Source organism: Bubalus kerabau, chromosome 7 (assembly GCF_029407905.1).
Source record: "Bubalus kerabau isolate K-KA32 ecotype Philippines breed swamp buffalo chromosome 7, PCC_UOA_SB_1v2, whole genome shotgun sequence".
Taxonomy (NCBI): Eukaryota; Metazoa; Chordata; class Mammalia; order Artiodactyla; family Bovidae; genus Bubalus; species Bubalus kerabau.
The window spans coordinates 40,315,193-40,338,558 of NC_073630.1; the positions used below are offsets into that span (position 1 = coordinate 40,315,193).

The 23,366-nt window shown below is 38.8% G+C and overlaps 1 protein-coding gene across 5 annotated transcripts in view; it reads right to left on the reverse strand.

Annotated features, from left to right (window-relative positions):
- Nucleotides 1-23,366, reverse strand: part of PDE5A (phosphodiesterase 5A) — a 147,312-nt gene that overhangs the window by 40,981 nt on the left and 82,965 nt on the right. For all 5 annotated transcript variants that reach the window (XM_055588060.1, XM_055588059.1, XM_055588055.1 and 2 more), the window contains exons 9-11: nucleotides 22,804-22,891; nucleotides 12,045-12,220; nucleotides 8,906-8,965 (exon numbers count right to left, since the gene is read on the reverse strand). In XM_055588060.1, the coding sequence (XP_055444035.1) occupies nucleotides 8,906-8,965; nucleotides 12,045-12,220; nucleotides 22,804-22,891 (324 nt within the window). The remainder of the gene's footprint in view (nucleotides 1-8,905; nucleotides 8,966-12,044; nucleotides 12,221-22,803; nucleotides 22,892-23,366) is intronic.

Genomic DNA, 23,366 nt, shown 5'->3' on the forward strand with positions numbered 1-23,366 from the left:
CCAACTTAGTGACTGAACAGCCACCAACCACACAGAACTACTCAATCAGAAACTCTGGGAATGGAGCTCAGCCATCTGTATTATAAGGAAACTTCCAGATGATTCTGGTGAGTGCTGGAGAGCTGCCGCATTAGAGAGTGGTTATTAATAATCAATAGCATGTAACAGTCACTGAGGTCATCTCTTGCAGTTATCAAGAAGGAAATCCTTGAGGACCCGTGATGGCTGCCGTGTCACACGGTGGTGGAACGCTGCTTCCAGCTGCTGTGCAAGGATTACAGGAAGGAAGGAGAAGCTCTGGGCTATAAATTGTGAGAAAAGAGTTTTTATGGTCTTCCTAAAACACTCTGTCCGCTGAAGCACTAATAGAGCCGAAACCCACACTCCATTTTATCCTGCAGGTTGCTGAATTGTGTTATAGGATGAAATCAGACTTGCCACACCTCACAGATGAACATTAGAGCACTGCTGAGGAGCGGCGGAGGCTCCAGGAATGAAACTGAGACGCTGAGACGGTGTGGTGACTCATGCTGGAAACGTCTCTACAGTATAATTTCACATGCCTATATTTTATAGTCAGAGCACCTTTTTTCTTGATTATAATTACATAATATTACACAATTATGTTATACATTTAGTCCCTCACTATTCTTTAAATCCCAAGAGGGCAAGACATTGATTATTCACTGTTATATCTGGAACACCTAACATAATACTCACATAAAACAAGAGATAAATATGAATGTATAAATAAAAAATTTGTGATCAAGCACCTAATCAATTCATCAATATTTAATAATATTTAAACATAATATTTAATAATACATAATAATATTTAACAATAATGTAATTTGGTAAAGAGCTATAATACAAACATTAAAATTTGTAATGAACCATGCTATGTCAGACCCAACAGATGAACTGTAGACTGTGCCTTCTCTTACAGTTCAAGTATTCACTTTATTTACTTTTGAAAATGTTTATTTATAGCTGATTTCCTTTCATTTGCACAATGAATACTTCACATTATAATTTTAAAAACTCAGTGTAAGTGGCAATAAAGTTTGATTCATTCACTTGCAAGAACACTGGAAACTCAGGATGGGAAAACAATTACCAAAAGTGTTCTGCTTTTTAGCAGCTCTCGTAGGAAGTTACTTAAAATGGTCAACTCAAGATGACTTCCCTCAAGTAGAGAATTGGTTATATGTTATTCATAAACAAAAGGTTTACATTTCTCTTAGAACATATGGTGCTTTTTTCTTCCAGTAAGTTTTCCACCTACCTGTTGTTGTTCTTTGGCTAATTAGAAAATGAGTGTATGCTTTTATATACCTGTTAGCACAACTGATGCCATCGTGGGCCATGCTGAGCTTCCACCGACCCCCCCAGGACTGTACTCTGTAGTAAATCATTCTTCTGTCATCAAGGGCTTTGTAGTGAATAGATGTCATTTAGGTCCAGGTGGCCTCTCTGCCCTGCTGGCTCCAAACAGTGGTGAAGACCTCGCTTACCATATTCCCAGTACCTGAGAGACCAGTTACCCACGCATAAACCTTGACTTAGGAATGCACGCCCTGCTTCCAAGCACCTCCCCACACCCCAGGGAAGCTATAACACCATCCCAGTGGGCCCCATGGTGTGGAGGGCAGCACTGGATGCTTCCAAATTGTCGCTCATCTGATCCCACCCGGTAAGGTACCTTACAGTGAAGTGATCCACTGCTTACATGGAGCTGCCTGCCTCATTTAAAGACACCTTCTCAGTTCAGTTCCTGCCATCCTCCGGGTGTGCATAATTAGAACAGCTTAAGCAAAAAGACTTGGAACATGACAGGGAAGATGAAGGCCTCAATGTTGCTTCTCCGGTATTAGAACTGATTTTCCTCCCAGTATCACCACCTACTAACAGTAACTGGTACATAATATGCATGTGGACGGGGCATAGGTACCAGGAACTCTGGGCACTCCAACTCTCTGAAGGAAGTTCCTTTATTATCCTCTTTTTACAGAGGAAGAAACTGAGGCATAAAGAAACAGAGGCACAGATTTGCCCGGTATCACAGAGGTGGAATCTGAACCCAGACACCTCTCTCTAGACTCCCGTTCTTAACCATCATGCTATCTTCATGAAACTGAAAGCTGGCAATGAAAATGTATCTCGGTACCCCTCAACAGGACCAGCTCTGTGACCAGTTAGCAGGCCGTTTTATTCAATCATTAAATTATTTCTAGCTTCATAATCATTTTAAGAAAAAAGAAAGTATAATCTTGTTGAATGCTTTGACGAATTATGAACTGTGTTATTTCATGCTAGATTACAGACTTTCTAAAAGTCTGAATTTTCCAGAATCAGTCATTCAACAAAGGGTATAAACCAAGTTCCTGTTAAGCAATCACTAAATAATAGCTATTTCTATTATTATTATTAAAATAGGACTCAAGAACTAACAGTCTGATGGAGAAGACAGATACATAAATAATGGAAATACACAGATTTTTAAGTAACGACAACACAAATATGCTGATAGTTTGCATGAGTGATCGCTAACAACACAGTGATGGGGAACTTAGGTACACATTTACTGTTTTAAAGTCATTTCGAATAGTTAATTCTGACTGGCCACAGGATGCCCAAATTAAACACTTCTGGGTGTGTCTGTGACGGTGTTCCTGGAGGAGACGAGCATTTGAATCAGTGGACTCAGCAGGGCAGACTACTCTTCAGGGTGGGTGGGTACCACGCAGGCCACGGAGGGCCTGCACAGAACCTAAGGTGGGAAAAAAAGGAATTCACCCCTTTTTGCTGCCTCCCACCCTGCTGGAGTGGGGCCATCCCGTACCTTCTCCGGTTTTTGGACCGGGATTTCTGCCATCAGCCTGCCCTGTTCTCGCGCCCTGAGACCACACCAGACGACACCACGGGTTTCCTGGGTCTTGAGCGTGGATACAGCAGACTGCCAGGCTTCTCCGCTCCCGTAATCACGTGAGTCAATTCCTAAGAATCTCTCTCATGTACATACAAAATCTACTGGTTCTGTGTCTCTGGAGAACCCTGACTAATAAAGTCACCTATCTTTATAAAGTCAGGGACAATCATTCCTGAGCTTTATCAGTACCTTACTTAAGACAGCCCTTCTCTTATTCAACTACCGCTTATCATGAAATAAGTATTTACACAACAGAAGGAGACACCCTGGAGTCCCTTTTACACAACCATGGAAAAGAAACTTTATAGGAAAGAATACATTTTAAAAATGCATAGTCTCCTGGAAGTCCATAAAGCACATGCTCAAGGAAAATAAGAATACACTTGGGTAAGGTAAATATAAGGGTCATTTAAAAATTATTGAATTTCATATTTTTGGTGGATGCTCATGCAAAAAGGTTTATATTTAGCCTGTGGCAAAGTCTCTGGTAACCTCAGAAGAAAATACAGACATGTGGCTACACAATGAGCTCAACTGTACGAGCTTCAGACAAAAAAGGTCACACTGTAGTCAGGCACTCGGCCTGCCTTAGGTCTGACGTATCAAATATCAGGACGTAAAACAAAAATCAGAGAAACAACTCCTAACAGCCAACTGTTAAGAACAGGCTCCTTATTCAGAAAGTTATTTATCATAATAACTCTGAAAAGAAGGGCAGCTACTGAACTTGATCTTCCATAAAATGTCAAATTCTTCCAATTAGCTTCAGTGTTTTATGAAGGTATTTTGTTATATTCCTCCTTGATGTTTATTCAATATAAATGTAAAGAGGAAAAGAGATTTTCCTCAATGATACATGATTTAAGGAAGTTATTTACAGGAATGAAATTCAGATATCTGACATGTTTATCGGTAGCTACAAGGAGAGACGCCCAGTCGGGTATTTGCAGCTCTGCCCCAGTCGCCATCTCACGCCTTGGGGCCTTCTTCTGTACACGGCAGTTTGGGTTCAGGTCTTTGAACAAAGCCACATTATGGCCATCACACAACACCTTACAGACGCTTAATGTCTTCCTCATGTGCAATGTGCCCAGAAAATGTGTTCTTAAAGCAAAAGCCCCTAATTAGTGTATAAGGCTGTCAGACTACATCTCTCCTAAGAAGATGCAAGTACAAATGAGAAAGAAACATTACTAATACAAAAAGAGGTGAATATTCCAACTCAGCATGTGGAATCAAATCTTAAAGCGAATGAAGAAGGGAGTAAGGCACAGCAGGACCAGATTAGTATTTTCTTCAATAACTATATCAATGTATTTTATTATTTCTCCTTCCTTTAACATTATATAAATGGATTCCTTTAAATTGCAATATGGAAGAGGCACAGACTGTAAAAAACCCTGAAAGATTAGCATAAAGTTTTTCAAAACCATGTAAAGAAAGCACATGACCGTGTCAAGATTCCAGTAAAGTCCATACCTGCCTGTAAGTAAAACTGCAGAGAAAATGTATGACTGCAATTGGGACTAATACACAGATCTGGCTAACATCCAGTTAGTACATAAGAAGCTCAAGAACAGTGCCCCCATACTTTGGAGCTAAGACTGCCACTGGAATTAATCCCCTTATCAAATGAAAGTAGGAAGAATCAAACAGAATCTATTAAATCTGGCAATGTGGAAGACATACAGCCCAATTCATGTTAGAGACATCCACAAAAATGAATGCATCAACTGACCGTGGAGAGGAAGTGAAAGGACCCCAACTGTTCAAAAATACTTGTAGCTCTTCATGAGGAAGTAGGCGCCTTACTGGATGCCTTGTTACTACACTACGATTCAGGGACACTGGTTATCAAGCTCATAGGTCAACTCTTCTTCATTATTATCTGCTCTAAATTTTCCATTTGCAAAATTTGATTATCCATAGAGATTTCTCCCAAAGAAATCCCAAAGAAGGAATGTGATGAGCATCGTGACATAAGGAACGGGCTCTGTCTTCTACCACTGCCTTCGGCATTGTGAGATTGGAGTCAGGCATCTGGGAGTGGCCCTCACTGCTGCTACGTGCAGCATTCACAGGCATGCCTGATCAAGGGGCTTCCTGTGAGCTTACTGAAAGGGTAAGGTCGGGAGGAGGTATAAATTCTGTCCTAGGAAATCCTGCCTGAGTGGGTAGTTTCTTCCTCTCTCCCTATTTTGATACAGGATCACAACAGGGTCTGTGTGCTTTTAGATACAACGTCTGTGATTAAAGAAATTGCTATAAAATACAGCAAGCTACAGGGACTGGAACTGAACCAGCACCGACTCCATGACAAAACTGGGAAGCTCATCTAAACAACGAAGCTCCAATAGATATTTATTCACTGTGATTCCAGCAAAAGAAGGCAGAAGAGGCGACAGATCAATCGGATATGCAGCTACTTGTAATAAACACATTTCATTCTGATATCTTAACTATGACTTTCCAATGATCATAGCCAGGTCAACTGGGGTCCATTTATTTTTATCTCAAAACTTGTGACGAAAGATCATTAAAGGGCATATGACAAAATGCTTGTTTAAGGCCCTATTTCTGCTACACCCAATTTTAAGCCAACAAAAAATAAGATTAAAAATAGGACAAAAATGTCAAGTAAAGCAAGGGGAAAAAAAGGGATTCTGAATTTCCTATCAACTTTGTTATACTTTCTGCTGTATCGAGAACTTTTCTGAGCACAGAAATATTTAGTGTACTTAAGCACAGTATTTCAAGAACGCATTTCTAAAAATAAAAATTAAGCCTTTGACAGCTTTTCAATTATTTTAGGTTTTAAATTGAGATGAACCATCAGACACGTGACTAAGATAGCAATTTTGGTAATTGCTGGATGATGCAGGCACCTGTGTAGTTGGGGCTGCAAAGGAATTTTTATTAGGTTGACAGAAAACAGAGTTGTAATCATTTTCTGAATTTCAACCAATTTAAGTGAATTATCTGACCTACGTTATCCTAAATTTCTCAATGCAGCTGCCAGAAATCTCTTTTCCAAATGGAACAACAGATGGTTTTGAACAATACTGCAAGACAGCAAGCAATGCTCAGTTTTTCCAAAGTGTTTTCCTCTTGCCAAAATTATAAACAGGATTGAGAAAATAATTTTCAGATTTTTCTGAAAGACTATGCTATTTTCAGAGTAAAAAGCAAAATTTAATATCCTAATGAATTTTTTTAGCATTATCTTTGCTAGTTTTTATTTATCTGAAACAACACATGGAAGAGTGTAACCTAGCCTCGTTTTGCAGTAATATTAATCCCACAGAGCTTGCAAGCGCTTCAAAATGCTTCTCTCCATGTGATCATTTCCTGCTCACAGCATGCAGTTAGTGCAAAACTCTAGCACTCTAGGAGGATTAGACAAATGGGCAATTAAGCCTGATGTGAGAGATACTTTAAACTTTTAAACCTTTGTAAATAATTGAAAAACAGCTCATTCCTTCAAACATCATCATGAGCAAAAGAAATATAGCCAATTCGAATGAGGCTAACCTCCAGAGAAGCTTAACCTTTCAGATGAAATCATCTCGAGTTCCTTTGACTGTTCTTGGCAGATGACTCAGCTTCATACTCAGTGATTTAATCAAGAATCTACAAGTCTGGACCCTCCTTCCTTTCCTAGCTCACTCTCTCCAGGGCTGTGCAATGATGTGTGTGCTTTGGGTCTGGACTGTCTGTCCTGGTACCTACTCACAACCTGGGAGATCCTGAGTAGGGCAATCTAAATTCAACCTCAGATTCCATTTTCAAAATGCTAATACTGACCTTATAGGGTAGCTGTGGACTTAATACACTTAACATACACAAAGAACTTCAAACACACCAGGTATATGGTAAGTGCTCAGTAAGTGTGGGGCTTCCCTGGTGGCTCAGATGGTAAAGAATCTTCCTGCAAGGCAGGAGACAGAGGTTCGATCCCTGGGTTGGGAAGATTCCCTGGAGAAGAGAGTGGTAACCCAATCCAGTATTCTTGCCTGGAGAATTCTATGGACAGAGGAGCCTGGTGGGCTACAGTCTATGGGGTAACAAAGAGTCAGACACGACTGAGTGACTAACAGAGTAAGTGTAACTATTATCATCACTGCTTTTCTCTGGTCTTGGCCAAAGAAATGTCTGTAATGCTTAGACCACTTCAAGGTCCAGACCTGTCACTGTCCTACATTCTTAGGCTCACGCTCACCCTGGACCTTGGCCCTTTGTCCACAAACATTGTGCCTCTCCTGCTTGTAAGCAAACTGCTCACAAGCACAAAACAAAACAATAAAAAAACTTTACATGATGCAGCCAACACCCTTCTTAGCCATTTCATTCTTTCATACAAAACATACTTTTTAAACTACTACTCATTTCCTCCACTTTCTCACCATCTAGTCTGACCTTTTGCATTTTCACTCCTGAAGCTGCCTTCTCCACCATCACCTAATCACTGAATCCAGCAGCCTTTTCTCAGTCCTATTTCTCAACCTTCCTGCAACAACTGATGGGATCTCCTTCCTTATAAAAGCTGTTCTGCTTGCCTGCCCTCGCCTAAGTCTGCCTCCCTGTCTAACTACCATGTCTCTGCCTTAGCTGGCTTCTTTTCCTACAGCTTCCATCTAAACGTATACCTACAACAGTTCTGCCCTCAGCCTTGCATTCTTCCCGCATTCTCCTGCACTTGCTCCATTCCTATCATCTCACTATCAAGGGATTCCACCCCCAAACCCTATCGTTTAACCTCCAAATTGCCGCCTCTAGTTTCCTGCCCTTCCCAGTGTGCAAGATGTCTATCTGGTTGTTCCACCCACATCTCAAACTTACTGTGTTCTGCATCAAATCTATCTTTTCCTTCTTAATATTTCCACTTTGGTTAATGAAGGGGATGATCATTCTTTGAACTACCAAGGCCAGGACGTCTGAATCATCTTTAACCTCCTCCCTCCCTAAAGCTCATCACAGACAGGACAGCGCTAACGTGCAGTGCTCTGGAGACAGACAGTGCAAATGTCTATCCTGACTCTTCAGTTTCTGCTGGTGAGACCCAGAGCAAGTCCGTGGGCTTCAGTGTGGCATCCGTAGCACAGCTTGTGCAGTTTACATGAGAAAACGTATATAAGGGCATGGAGCGTGACCATCTGGCAAGCCATAATGATGATGACAAACAGAAGGAATCTCAGTAGCCTCAGCGACCCTCTCATTGGTCCCTCGCTCCCACGACGTCTCACATACACTTTACGTTGTCTCACATGAATGTAAACTCACAAGGCAGGCTTGGTTATCAGTGCCTAAGTGCTTTGAATTTCCATTAACCTCAACCAAGGCAATCTCAATCAAATTGGGCACACATCAAGACACACATCAATGTGCTTTTCTCTCCTAGCATCCTAAGTAAGATGGATGCTTATTATATAAAAGCATCCATAATAAATAAATAAAAAAAACTTTGCAAAAATTCGGGAATTGACCTTATTTGAACCCAATTTCAAATAACATTCTGCAAGCCATATGGTTTGAAATTAAAACCATTCTCCATTTCTAATAACGCAGAGTACGTTATCAGTAACAAGCTATAAAAGCTTTGTTGTTAGTACTCAAACCACACCACCACCTTGCAATCCCCTGTCCACACTTCCCCAGGAACCAAAAACTAAATTTAATTTTGACTTAAGAAAGATGTAAAGATTATAACAATTATTGGGAAAATATCAGAATCATTTAATGTGTTACAAAATCAATACAATGTTATCATTTGCTCTGTGTTATCAGTGAATTTCTAGCCTTGCAAGAAAATAGGATTAGATTTTTTTATAAATGTCCATATAAATATTTACCACATTTAATTAAAGGTCTGGGGACCACTACCCGCAGCAGCAGCTGCCCTGAGAGAAGCATATCTACGTCTTAATTAGGTGCCTCTGGTTAGTCATTTTTACAAAAGAGGAGGAGGAGGAGGATTACCGCTAAGGACTGCAGCTCTCTGGTTTCTTCCTCTGCAGCTGAAGCATGATAAGACAGAACCTATGGGGCAAGAACAGAAGGAACGCATGTTAGACAAGAGAGGAACACCCAACACAGACCACAACTTCAAGCCTGGGATTCTCCTAAGCCTTCCTGCAGAGGTATCTAAACTCCTCAGAACATTGTATCTTCTTTGCTGCTTTCTTCAACAGAGAGAAAATCTTAGATTTTTATTCAAATGCTTCTTATGCGAACGGAAAGTTATACTCCCTGTGTTCAAAGAAAACTGTCACTTTTCCTCTGACAACGTTGATACAACAAACACATTATTTATAAGTCACACTATTAGCTCAAACTTGGCAGAAAATTCTGTGTTACTTTTCTTAAACAAAAATACTGACTTTAGTTATTTTACTGGTGTACTGAATCAAGATAAAAGACTTCTGCATAAGCTGACATTTTAATGTTGATATTTAGGAAGAAAGCAGTCTGGAAGTGGCTCTTGGATGAGGCCTGTAACCACTGCAGAATTCATAAGGAAAAACTGCATAGCAGAGAGATAAATGTCAGACAGATTTAAGGATACTTTTCCACTTGTAGAATTCAAGAACTGAGAAGAGCAGAAGTGGCCTATAAATCCATCTGTTAACAGCACAGGACACCTAGGCTCAGGGATTCTCATCACTTGGCTGTGAGCTTACACCCAGTGAGAAGAGGGCCTGGGACCAAGCTTTCATCTCCTAATCTCGTACACTTTTCACCATCCTAATGGAGTTACAAGAAGATAGTAAGGCAGATTTACTATCTTCCTATAACTTAACATGTGAATCATTAATTCCCATTTTCAAAACCAATAACTCCAAATGATGGGATAATATTTTAGATGTTCTTCTAAACCAGGGTAGTGATTATATGTTAAATTGTTTATCATATTAAATATTTTTAAAAGTTCCTTTTTGACAGAGTTAACACAGATTTACTAAAATCTCTTAAAGTTTTAGGGTCAGTGATAAAAAGGTACCTTATTTTCAGACTTTAAATGGCGAGTCAAGTAATTCAGTGACCCAAACCAGCTTTCCTTAACTAGTTTTTAAAATTGTAAGCAATTAAAAATCTAAAGCCAAATGGTAAATATGCCTATGTACTGTGATTCAGAATATTACACTATGGTAATACATGTGACTGTCTTAGTGTTTGAAGCATTAATCACTAGGAAACCTAAGGAACCGCAGAGCTGCTGTTTCCCGCCGCCGTGAAGCTGACGGGTCACACCTAACCTGCCGTTGACACCAGGGAGGTGGTTTGTTGAGGAAGGCTAAGACGGTGACCCTGAACTAGTCTAATATAAACCAATGCAATGCAACACGGAAAATGAATAAAGGAGTAACATGACATGCTAAGTTTAAAAAATTAATTTTGCCACACACTGAAGATAAAAATAGCACCACACTCATCGTGTTGTAAGGATTAACTTTTGTTAATGCATGTGAGAACACAGAGTAAGCCTTTGATAAAGGTTAGCTATTTACTGTTGTTTTACTGTCATTATACTGATGTCTTCTAGGTGAAAATAATTCCCTGTCATAAGAAAACATAAGGCATTTATGTCCCTGGGTTTTATCCAATGCCTTGGGAGAAAATTTTTTCAAGGTTAACTTGGTGATCACAGATACGATTTCCTATAATGAATTGAAATTGGAAAATGGGTATACTAAGTGAAAGTAGAAGTACTCATTTTTAACTGAAATAAAACTAGTGTAAAAATAGAAGCAAATCTCAACGGGGAAAATATTCAGAAAGTTTGAACAAAATTATACCTGGGATTTGTCTCAAAGTAATCAGTGGATTAATAAGGAAGAAGAGTGCAGAGAAGTGGGCTAGAGTATGGATGGAATGATAGTAGCCACAGGTCAACTGAGGCCAGCTAATGAAGACACGGGGGCTCCTTAGCTATCCTCTCTACTTCAGCATTATGTTTGAAATTTTCCAAATAGGAAGTATGTTTAAAAAGAGATTAACTTCTAATTGATAGCTGGCTTAGAGTCAATTCTTCAGTAGTCATGGAAACAGTAAAAAATTGTATTAAAAATTGTATATATGTATATGTATGCATACATTTAATTTAAAATATATGTATACTTGTGTGTGTGTGTATTTGAAACAGATTTCTACTGATTTCTAATCCAAAGTCTCTTATATTAGTACTTTACTAAAACTATTTAGAGTTTTATATTCACATTAGAAAGTATACCATCTTGGTTACTGGTAAATCTTGACTTACATATCTTTCTAGCTCTTATTTATTAGGGGGTGGAGGAAGAGTTACAATCCATAACTCAAACATTGATTCCTACTGATCTCTACTGGCTAAGAGTAGGCAAACACTAAAATATATTTCACACCAGTGTATGAATGACTAAGGAATGCCCTTTCTTAAGTCTAATTCCCTAGACTGGTCTATGATGTAAGAAATTTCTATCTTACACCAAGTGTTTTCAGGGAGTCAGTGAGACACATCTGGAGAAGGCTGGCCCAGGTGGGTAGGCGCATCCTGCTTGGGAGGGAGTCAGGTTTGAGGCCAGTCCCCAGGCCATGGTTCACACTCAGAATCACCTGGGGGGTGGGGTGGGCGGTGCTGGTAGTAACACAGATTCCCAGCCTCCACCCAGGACTTAATGAATCAGAATTTTCTCAAGATCCACAAATCTGTAATTTGGAAGTTTTCCCTTTTCCTCATTTCTGATTCTGAGTGCTTGGGATATCTGGTTTTGTTTTTTTGCTGTGTGACTACAGCTGCTCACGAGGAGAGATGGGGAGGCTCAGGCAATTGAGAAAGGACAGGGCGCGGGGGACTATCATCAGTGTGAGCGGCTCCTCACTAAGGACTAAGGACCGCTTTCGGCCGAGAAAGCGGAGGACAGAAGGGACCGGGGCCTGAGCTTTGATATGGTCGTATGACCTTCAACAAGTTTCTAAAGTATGCTGGGCCTCAGTTTCCTCAGCTGTTTAAGTGAGGAGAGAGGAAGCACGTGGTTCTCGTACGGTCGCAGTGACGTCACAGACACCGAGCGCTGCCGCAGGGAGGGGTCAGCTGAGAGTGCGTGCAGGGAGCCTGAGGCGTCCTGCAGGGGCAGCCCACCTCTAACGTGACCATTTGCTTGGCCATGGCTCTCTCCACTGCTTCGTACATCTGTGTGTTCTGGATCCCCAAGCCACAAAAGATGACGAAAGCTTCCAGAAACTGTTCATCGTTTCGGTTGAAAGCCTTAACTTTGCCAGTGGTTTCCTCCATCTTATTAACAAGTTGGCAAACCCCTATAATAATCCAAGAAATTGAACAAATGTTACTATTCCTAATCACAACATGCACAGACTTTAACACAGACCCCCAAAGGTCTAGGGCTTTTCTCTTAGGAATGCTTGCCATCTCCAAATACGCAAATGGATCCTCACAAATATAAGCTAGAACAATGAACTGAGTTAATTTACATACAAGCTCATTTCACACAGTCCTAAATGTATGTTGTCTATGTTCAAAAAAATCCTAGAGTACTATTTTCTTCCAGATACTGTCACGAATTTTATATCAGTTGAATCCCCAAAGACAATTTGTCCTTTGGAGACTAATTGGATTTTTGTACTCTTGCCAAAAGAACAATTTTGATGCACATCAGAATTTTGGGTCACCCAGGCTGCCTTTCCTTACTGAGAAATCAGAAGTTAAAAAACACAGTTATCCACAAAATAGAATGTAGGAAACAGACAGTTCACAGAGACAGTCTCAAATTTCAAATATGTACTTCTGCATCCAGGAGAGTATTTCCAATCATTTTTGATACTGCAAATAAATGCACGTAGAGATGACTATTTACTTAGGTCTAAGAGCAAAATTAATCTTTGAAGAAAATCATCACCTAACCTCCCAAGTCCTGGTCTTTCTTGGAAAGTCAAACACATAGTATATATAAATGGAAGACTATATCAAATCTTAATTGAACTCGTTGTTCTACGGGGCTCCGATCCCAAGGGGTCTCTGCGAGGAGTCTGATGACCTCGTACCTCTGGGGAACAGTGTTTCTAACGTCCTGTCTCTTCTGCCTCTACGTACGTAACACAGACCTCCATCGCGTGCCCACTGCGGAGTAGGTGCAGTGCTCCATGCTTCAGGACACACGTGGACTCTGGTCTGCATGACTTACACTGAGAAAGGTGTGCTCACATCCACTTTACAGATGAAGACAGAGTCTCAGGAAGGTTAAGTCATGTGCTCCGGGGTGCTTAGGTTTAAAATTGAAACCCCAGCTCAGGCTAGCCCCAAAGACCAGATTATTACCATGCAGCTGCCCTGTGCCTTTTACCCGTCTGATGACTGTTGGCAGTTTCTCGACCCACACCTTATTCTTGCTCACCCACACGTTTGCCTATAGTTTTCCGCTGGTCCCAGTCTCTTTCATGTTACCCAGGAGATCCCTATGTGCCCTTCACAGGGGGCGCCCAGAGGCGCCCCCAGGGGAGGCAGACACCTCTCCTAGCTCCTTAACTTTATCACCTGGAGGATCATGGGGAGTTTTATTTCTGTCTCTCTTTCTAGACTGTACATATCTCGGGCTTAAGAGATTTTATTTTTCAGTTCCACTTCCTCAGCTAGCCAGGCCTGGCACACAGCAGGACTCAAAAAATGTTAACCAAGTTAACGAAAGGATGCAAGACTGCAGTTCTGACCCAATTACTTTCCCATGAAGACTGTGGTTTGCTATCTCTTATTTTTTCCTGGAGCACAAAAGGATTTCAGAGGGTCTGAAATGATGCACGGTTGCACATGTAGTTTTGATGTGCACTTTGTTTTTAACACTACTAATTTTCTGTATCCTCCTTTTGCTCTTTGTTTGTGAGAGTTTTTCTATTTTAGACAGTAAAGCCATCCTTATTTATCAGTATTACCACTGCAGAGGTTACTTCTCTAACACATATTCCATTATCAAGAAAAATTTAAAATTTGGACATTGCAAGTAAAAACCTTGAGTAAATGGCAATCAACATTTATCAATTTAAAAGACCACATACCATGTACAGTGCAAACACAAGGGTTATGTCCTCCCACCTTTGTGAATCCCCAAATTATAAACATGGAACTGTTTATGAAGGCATCTGGCTATCTCCCACATCACATGTTCTTGAGAGTCATGCATTCCTTATCTTCATATCACAATGTAACTGCTTTTCAATTTTTACTAAGTTTTCTCCTGCTTGATGGCCACTTTTCATAAACAGGATTTTTCTTTTTGTCACTTCATAAGATTGACTGCATGTATGGAAAGGAAAAGACAAGCTGAGATGACAAGGTGAGGCTGAGATGTGGTCATCAGGCAGTCTGCTAGGCTTGGGACCAAGGTAAGGAACTCTTTCCTGGACAACAGTTCAAATCATAAGCCTCAGTCAAGTCCTTGAATGAATACATTGTTGTTTAGCCGCTCCGTTCAGTTCAGTCGCTCAGTCGTGTCTGACTCTTTGCAACCGCATGAATCACAAGGCTCAATCAGGCTTGCCAGGCTCCTCTGTTTATGGGGTTCTCCTGGCAAGAATACTGGAGTAGGTTGCCATTTCCTACTCCAAGGGATCTTCCTGACCCAGGGATGGAACCCGTGTCTTCTACTGTGGCTTGTGCATTGCAGGCAGATTCTTTACTGTTGATCCGCTGAGGAAGCCCAGTAAGTGGTATTAATTAATACCTCAGGAATCGAAAGGTACTACAATGGCAAATTCAGCATACACACAGCGAGAGCTGGCTGTACCGACCACAGCTCAGGGCAGAACACCAAGCATGTATCTGTGTCATGACCCACCTCGACAGACAGGCAGACACAGAGTAACGCTCAGGGTTAAGAAAAGGGGAGAGGACAAGTGATGCCTTTAGGAATATACTTTGATTCTTCTTTGAAAGCAGTCGCATTTATAGAGCATTCATGATAATCTCATTAATCTCTTTATACCCTTCATAAAATTTAACTCTATTAAACAGAAATACCTAAGTTGGAAAAAAAAATCTATGAAGAAGAAAAAAGTTTATAACAAACAGGGTTCTTTGAGAAAATGTAAAGCTTGGACCCATTTACCGATAGTTTGCACAATGTATTTCTTAAAGATGTGGAAGAGTGGATGAAGAGTATAGTAATGAAATTTAAAGCTAGTGATTTGAAATGCCACATCTACCAGCAAGTGATATAAAATCAGAAGCACTTATATGTAAAAACAAAGTAGTTACTGCAGAACCAAAAATAAAATCACTCAGCCAAAACCAATCACTATGTATAACCATAAAATAAAATATTCAAAAACATATTAGGTGAAAACCAAGAAGTAGCAGAGCTAGATAATAAAATATCAGTGCTACGTAATATTATTAGTTCACAAAGTACTTGTACAGACATTATTTCACATGCTCACAACAGCAGCTCTGAGAGCTAGAGGGCACTGAAGGCCTCTGGAAATTATGCTGAAGGGAACTGGGTAGCTTCTCAAATCATCCACTGAGGTTTCCTTTTCTATAATTCCAGAGGTCAGATGTTCTTAGCAACCACAGTTTTCCTTCTGGCTTTGTGGCAGAGCAGGGCGTCAACTCTTACATTCTGCTTGTGGTCTCTCATGGCTCAGATAGTAAAGAATTGGCCTGCAATGCGGGACACCTCCGTTGGATCCTTGGTCAGGAAAATCCCTTGGAGAAGGGAATGGTTATCCACTCCAGTATTCTTGCCTAGAGAATCCCATGGACAGAGGAGCCTGGCGGGTTACAGTCCATGGGGTCACACAGAGTCAGACATGACTGAATGACTAACACATATACACACAAGACCTGCCCTTTTATACCCTTATGACCAACCTTGCAAAAAAAATCTTTTTTCACTTGTTATTTGCCAATTATCTTAATTGAGGAAGTTTTTCGCTGCAGAAAAGATTTAATTTCTCAAGTAAGTCATCTTTTATGTTTTCAACTATAGTGTCTTGATTTTAAAAGAAGCTCCCTGTTTTAAGACTACATATAAACCAATATTTTCCTCTAGCACTTTTACAGATTCATTCTATCACATTTAATCTTTTACTTGTACTTAATCCCCCCCCCCCGAAATTGCTACTGGATTCTTATGAAACTTAGTTATTCATACTTTAATAATTTAAATTGTCACCTCAAAAAATAAATTCATATTATTTCAACAGTATGCTTTTTTCACATTTAAATTTTATGAAATCAGTTTGCATTCTCATCAATTGCTTGTAATGGTGTAACAGAAATCATGTCTTTCTTTCTTTGAGGTACATAAAATGGTGTCTTTCAACCAATAACATCTTAGAAACAGAAATATAGTCTATTATATACCAACACAAATTATATCAGACTTGGGTCTGCATTTAGACTTTCTATTGTGTTCCATCAATCTTGCCATCTTTTCGAGCACATATTTAATACTTTTAATTATGTTACTTATACAGCATTATTTTAATTTCTGATAAGACAATTCTTTATCCATCAACTCTGATTATTCTACACTATCCTTCCGGAAGAATTTTATAAATAACTCTTCTTATATGTTATCCTCCAGATGAATTTTTTATATGTTTGTTAAGAACTCCCTTCCCCTTTGAGAAACAACCTTATCAGGACATGTATTAAAATTGAAATAAAACCTAATCTGCAAAAACTTAACATCTTAAAAAAAAATTCTTATCATCAGGAAATGTTTTGTCAGTTCATATACTGAAGATTTTCAAGTTATCTAGTACAGTTTTATAGTTTTCCTCACATAGATGTTCCTATTTCTGACAAAGTTTATTCCTTGTTACTGTTGAAAATGGGATTTTTTTCCATTATTATTTTCCAACAAATTTGTTTTGCCATGTAAGCAAGTTATTTTCCTTTAACAATTTGAAAGCCAGGCACTTTTGCAACTCTCATTTTAGATAGCTACCTTTAGCTGATTCTCTTGGGTTTTTCCACTTAACAATCATATCATGTTGTTAGTTACTCTGTTATTTCCTTTTTCATACTTCACCTTATTTCATCCTTTCCTGTCCTCTGGTTGCTTTGGTAAGAATTTACTTTGGGTAATAGTGTTTTTTTTTTTTTAATGACTTTAAAAATATAACTTTTTCAACTACTTCCATGAGAAATTTTAAACTCTCCTTAGTATTGGTTATTACCAATTTTTATAGAATTTGTTTCATCAAAACATACCACTTTTTTGGTACAGTGTATTATATAACATCCTTTATATAACATTTTTTCTGCATCTATAATTACATTTCTTTTCTTGTTCCATGAGATGGCTGGATGGCATCACTGACTCGATGGACGTAAGTCTGAGTGAACTCCGGGAGTTGGTGATGGACAGGGAGGCCTGGCGTGCTGCGATTCATGGGGTCGCAAAGAGTCAGACACAACTGAGCGACTGATCTGATCTGATCTATTTCCCTCATTATCTGTGTTGGATGTTTGTTTAGTGTTTGCCCATCATCTCGTTTTACTATCCCTTTTCATTTCATAAATTTCCCTTTTCAATTTCTTTCCTCTGCTTTCTTTCTTCCTATTCATTTATTTATTTGGGGGGCAGTGTGGGGAGTGAGATGAACACTTAGTTGAAATAGTTTCATTATTTCCTGATTCAGTTCAGTTCAGTCACTCAGTTGTGTCCGACTCTTTGTGACCCCATGAATCGCAGCACGCCAGGGTTCCCTGCCATTACCAACTCCGGAGCCTACTCAAACTCCTGTCCATCGAGTCAGTGATGCCATACAACCATTTCATCCTCTGTCGTCCCCTTCTCCTCCTGCCTTCAATCTTTCCCAGCATCAGGGTCTTTTCAAATGAGTCAGCTCTTCGCATCAGGTGGCCAAAGTATTGAAGTTTCAGTTTCAACATCAGTCCTTCCAATGAATATTCAGGACTGATTTCCTTGAGGATGGACTGGTTGGATCTCCTTGCAGTCCAAAGGACTCTCAGGAGTCTTCTCCAACATCACAGTTCAAAAGCATCAATTCTTCGGTGCTCAGCTTTCTTTATAGTCCAACTCTCACATCCATACATGACCACTGGAAAAACCATAGCTTTGACTAGACGGACCTTTGTTGGCAAAGTAATGTCTCTGCTTTTTAATATGCTGTCTATGTTGGTCATAACTTTCCTTCCAAGGAGTAAACGTCTTTTAATTTCATGGCTGCAGTCACCATCTGCAGTGATTTTGGAGCCCAGAAAAATAACGTCTGACACTGTTTCCACTGTTTCCCCATCTATTTCCCATGAAGTGATGGGACCAGATGCCATGATCTTCATTTTCTGAATGTTGAGCTTTAGGCTATCTTTTTCACTCTCCTCTTTCACTTTCATCAAGCAGCTCTTTAGTTTATTATTTCCCAATGAAAATAGCAAAATATTTAAAACTCTACATCTCCTCTGAGTACATTTTTGACCTTGCATTTTTATATTAAATTGAGGTGACCACTAATTTTCTGAAATGCTATACTTTCATTTTGACTTTTGATTTCTTCTTTGACATTTGGGAGAATGTTTTCATTTTAAAAGTGAGCTTTTCCCTTCTAATTTATCCTTTTATTATGCATTTCTAGTTTTAATGCACTGTGATCCATGACAGTGGTTTTCAATTCTACTTTCCAGAGATGACTAAGTTTATGTTGTATGTGTGTATTTGTAAATTTCTAATGGATATTTGACAGGAATTTGTTTTTAAATTATGACATATAAAAGTAAATGTATGCCACTTAAATCATTTCATTTTTTATATTAATCAATTCTAATGTTTCCTTTTTTCCTATTTAGCATTTTATGAAAAATGTATTAAAGACTCTCACTATGACTACCATTTTGTCCACTTCTCTTTGTATTTTTAATAGCTTTGACTTTTATATATCAATGATGTTATTTACATTAGAGGCATTTATGACAATTATACTTCCCTCTGTGAATTTAACTTATTCGATGCAAAGTGATTCTGTACATTATGCTCTTTTATCTTAAAATCTACCCTCTCTGATACTAATATTGTTATCTCTTTTCAAATTTTGCCCATTTTGTGTACAGCATGTTCTTATAAACAGTATATACTTCATATTAATATCTTTTAGAAATTCCTCAATGTTGGTGGTCCAATAAAGGTAAGCTCTGTTTTCCAGGGCTACTATGAAGTTTCTCTTATTTTTCTATTTCTTCAATCAATTCTTGAAACTATAATCCTTATGTTTATTTTCATTCTGTAGATTTTCACTTTTATAATTTAAAGATACAATGCACTAGTTTTTTTTTTTTTTTTTTTTCTCTCATTTTCTTCCAATTATTACTGTCCCTACAGCCTTATTTTCTGGTGCTTCTTATCATTAAACACAATTTACAGTTCTCTAACTGGGAAAAACTGGATCCCGTAAGCAACATAGGCAACATGTACCATGTATGATGCTGTACAATGTAATTACGTTTGCATTAGGAAAACCCTAGCAAATCTTTTTACAAACAACTGAATAGATTGCCAAATGATATAATTTAATATGAAAAAGAAAATTAAGTAGAAGTCAAATTTAAACTTAGATAATTTTACAGCATTTACTTATGCCTTGGAATCATATTGCCACACATAGATGAGCAAAGAATTGACAGTATGAGTTTAGAAAATACATTCAGTAAGAAATACATACTTCTCTCTCATACTTCACTGTGTCAAATAACATGTGGTGTAACACTATGATTTGCATCACTTTTTCACTAAAAGAAGAGATATAAATGTAAGTTATCTAAAGTGGTAATGTTCTCAACAACTTTTCCTTTTGGATGGGAATGGAACTGATTTCTTCAAAACATGCCCTGAAACTGACATGGAAAATAGGCATGAGTATTTCTGGTAAATATAAGAAAAAGACAAATGTAATCTAATAAATAGGGGAAATAATTGGTTAAAATAAATGAATGCTTCATGAGGAAAGGAGCTTCTTAATAGTGTTGGAAACAAAGTCGTGGAAACATTCTGTATCAGCCAGACCACTGAGCAGACATTAATGATACAACAGGCCCTGCACTCGTCTAATGTCTACAATTTCATCTAATTGTCAGTAATGGAAAAAAAGGAAGGAAAGAAAGATTACAAAAAACACATGGGCCCGTCTGTCTTTCCGCATGTAACTCTGTAGGGATTATGTATTAGAATTACATAATAGCAAAATCTGGTCTGTGACATGTAAGAAAAATTATTACAACCATGCTATTTTCCATGGTACATCTGTGAATATAAAGTTCACTTGAGAATTCAAATTCTCTGTTTTGTCAAACTTACAGAACAGTGGGGAACACTGAAAATTTTCCCTATTGGAATTACCTTGAACCCCCACCAGAAATCTCACTAGGGTATTTTTCTTTCTTCTAATTGGTAGGGAATTTTTTCTTCTCCAAAACAACATTTGCTTACTTTTGACTCTTGTTATCAAATAAGAGTGACATAAAATATATGCAGACAGAAGTCTGATTACTTTAGCTGGTACTGTTCATTTCTTGTTCACTTGTCTGGAACAGTGACAGGACCATAGAAGGTGGATTCTGAAGGGATCTGAAGGGTGTGACTTAGTTGTATAAGGTGCCCATAACTGTTTAAAAGGTTAAATGGAGAGTGGAACCACGTGGATATCCTGAGTCCTATTCCTATCCAGGGATCTCTGTGCTTCCCCAAATGACTCTTATTTATCACTTGTGTAAAGTGATGAAAAAGCCTGATTATAACTTCCTCCAGCCACTCCCCATTCCCAATTATTCCAAAGAGATGCTGCTGAGAAAAAGTGAAGACATGACTTAATGCGGCCAGCTGCCACTCTGCCCTCCTTCTCACCAAAACATATTAGTATTAATAAATGGTGCATCACTTCTGGAATTCATTTCACCTTTTCAAAGGTCAAAGGCAGCTTGTTGTAAGCTCTACACTTCTATCAAAAAGCATAACATCTGCAATGTAGTTTGCACCTAACTCCCTAGGATATAAACTTTTAACTAAACATTTACTCAGTGTCATATCGTAGGGCACCTCGGTCAGTTTTTTGGTCTCTGTTAGGGACCTGATCAGTGATACTCTTGAAAAGAGCTAATACATGAGTTCACTAGCTTCTCCTTTTTTCTCTGAGAACTGAGAGGCGTGTAAGTGATGAACAGCCTTCAGGGAGTCACCAGGCTGTCTTCCAAGAGGCTGATGAGACAATTTACCAGTGAGCCCAGCCCCAGAGGCTCGCAAAGCAGATTACCACGCCGAGGACACCTCCTGCTCTCTGGGGTGCAGAACAGTACCTCAGCTCACAGACTGACTTATAAAACCAGAAGAGTATCAAGAAATGGGTACCAACAAGAACTGGATCTGCCTCAGGAATACGAGTAGTGCACCTGTAACTCAGCCCACGACCTCAAGTCCAGGGGACTGATCTACGAAAAGGAACAACTGGCAAAGCGAGCCATGCATTCGTGAGGCTAGGAAGAAGGCATTCTCCTCACATGAGTTAACGTATCTTGGAAAGTAAATAATCAGAACAAGGGAAGTCAGATTGGTGGGCTGTTTCAAGGTGTAAGTCGGTGTATCTGTCTCAAAGCGAGGACGCACACCAGGAGGAGAACTGGAATCACTGGGAAGTACCAGGACCACCTGCTGCATGCACGGCCACTCACGTGCTGGTCTCGTCAAGTGGTCAGAAGAGCCTGTACACCTATACAGCCTTCCACACCCATCTCCACGAAAGGGCCAAAGTTCCCAGACTACTGGACAGAACTGGACAGCCAATTTTAGTACTGGTCTCCCCACTCCCCACTTTCATAAACAATACCTGCCTCCCTCACCTTTCTGACTGACACTCTTCTTTAATAAAATTACAGTCAAATCTTGGAACTAACCAGAAATTATTTTTCTGGAAACTGATTTTCAACCTGGAAACTAATCAGATTTTTTAAGGTAAATTTATACAGCTAAATTTTGCACCATTAGGGTTTTTATTTAAAAGTTTTAACCTTTATTTCAATTTCTAGGGGGAATATTTAACAGTTCAGGCTATTTTTACAGCATCAATCACGCATGTGTTAGTCACTCAGTTGTGTCCAACTCTTTGTAACCCTATGGACTGGAGCCCGCCAGGCTCCTCTGTCCATGGAATTCTCCGGGCAAGAATACTGGAATAGGTTGCCATTCCCTTCTCCAGGGGATCTTCTCAACCCAAGGATTGAACCTGGGTCTCCTGCATTGCAGGTGGATTCTTCACCATCTGAACCACCAAGGAAGCCATAATTGGCATATAAATTTTCTTTTTGACTCTTAATATAACCTGAAGTGCCAAGAAACAAATATGTCAGTAACAGGAAACATCATCTCATTTTTCTGAGAATGCCTTCTTCCACCATTCCTGCAGTAGACATGTTTTACTAAACTTTATATAAGAATGTAAACTCCCTGAGGCAGGGATTTTGACTTATTCACTGATTTATCCCGGGTGCTGAAAACATGGAGTATTCAATGAATACAATCTACAAGCTAAACCACATATTCAAAAAAAGAAAAATCATAAACTAAGATGTGAGGCTCTAAAACAATATACATTATCAATTTGATATCTCTCAGTCTACTAACTTTCAACATGTCATTTTTAAACAAAACCTCTGTTGAAACAGGATTATAATTACAAAAGTATATCATATTTAACAAGATATTTAACAAATGTTTGTCAACATTTACCAAGGTAAAATTATTTCAAAATTCTTTTATCATTCCAATTTTCATCTTTTTTCCATATTTTAGTCTTTAAATTTACACTGGAAAGAAGTTTCTAGGAATATATGTTTTTCTTTGGTAAGTGCAGAGTGGAGGTCAATGAAAAGGCTTTACCTATCACTTTGTTCTTCTTTCCATTTTTTATAGGTGTACAAAGCAAACTTCTAATGCACTGCTGGTTTATATTTCCCATGTTTTCATTCTAAACAAAGAAACGAAAAGCAAAACAGCTAAATACTATGAACAGATTGTCTGCCCATTAGATGCTATACAAACCATACTGGACATATGAAGTTATTAATATGCTTATCTTTTATTAGCTGGAGATAACATCAGAGTGTAAAAAATGCACAAATTATAATGAAGCTCATATAAATGCAATAAAAAACAGTCTTTACTAAAAATAATAAATATCCTATGTTTAATTTTTTTCTTATTTTCCATTTTATTTACCTATATTTCTTTTATTTTCCATTTTAAAGTTTCTTAAGCAGCTTACAGTAGTACTGAGCAAAATATTTACTGAGTTCCAACTGTCCCTGTGTAGTAGATGTCTCAAGTAACTTAATAAGAAGGGTAGAAATCAGAATCTTTACACCACCAAGGATTCTACATGTTACAAATGTCTCTTTCTTTAGTTTTACCACTGTTTCTATTGTCCATATTGCTACAGTCCT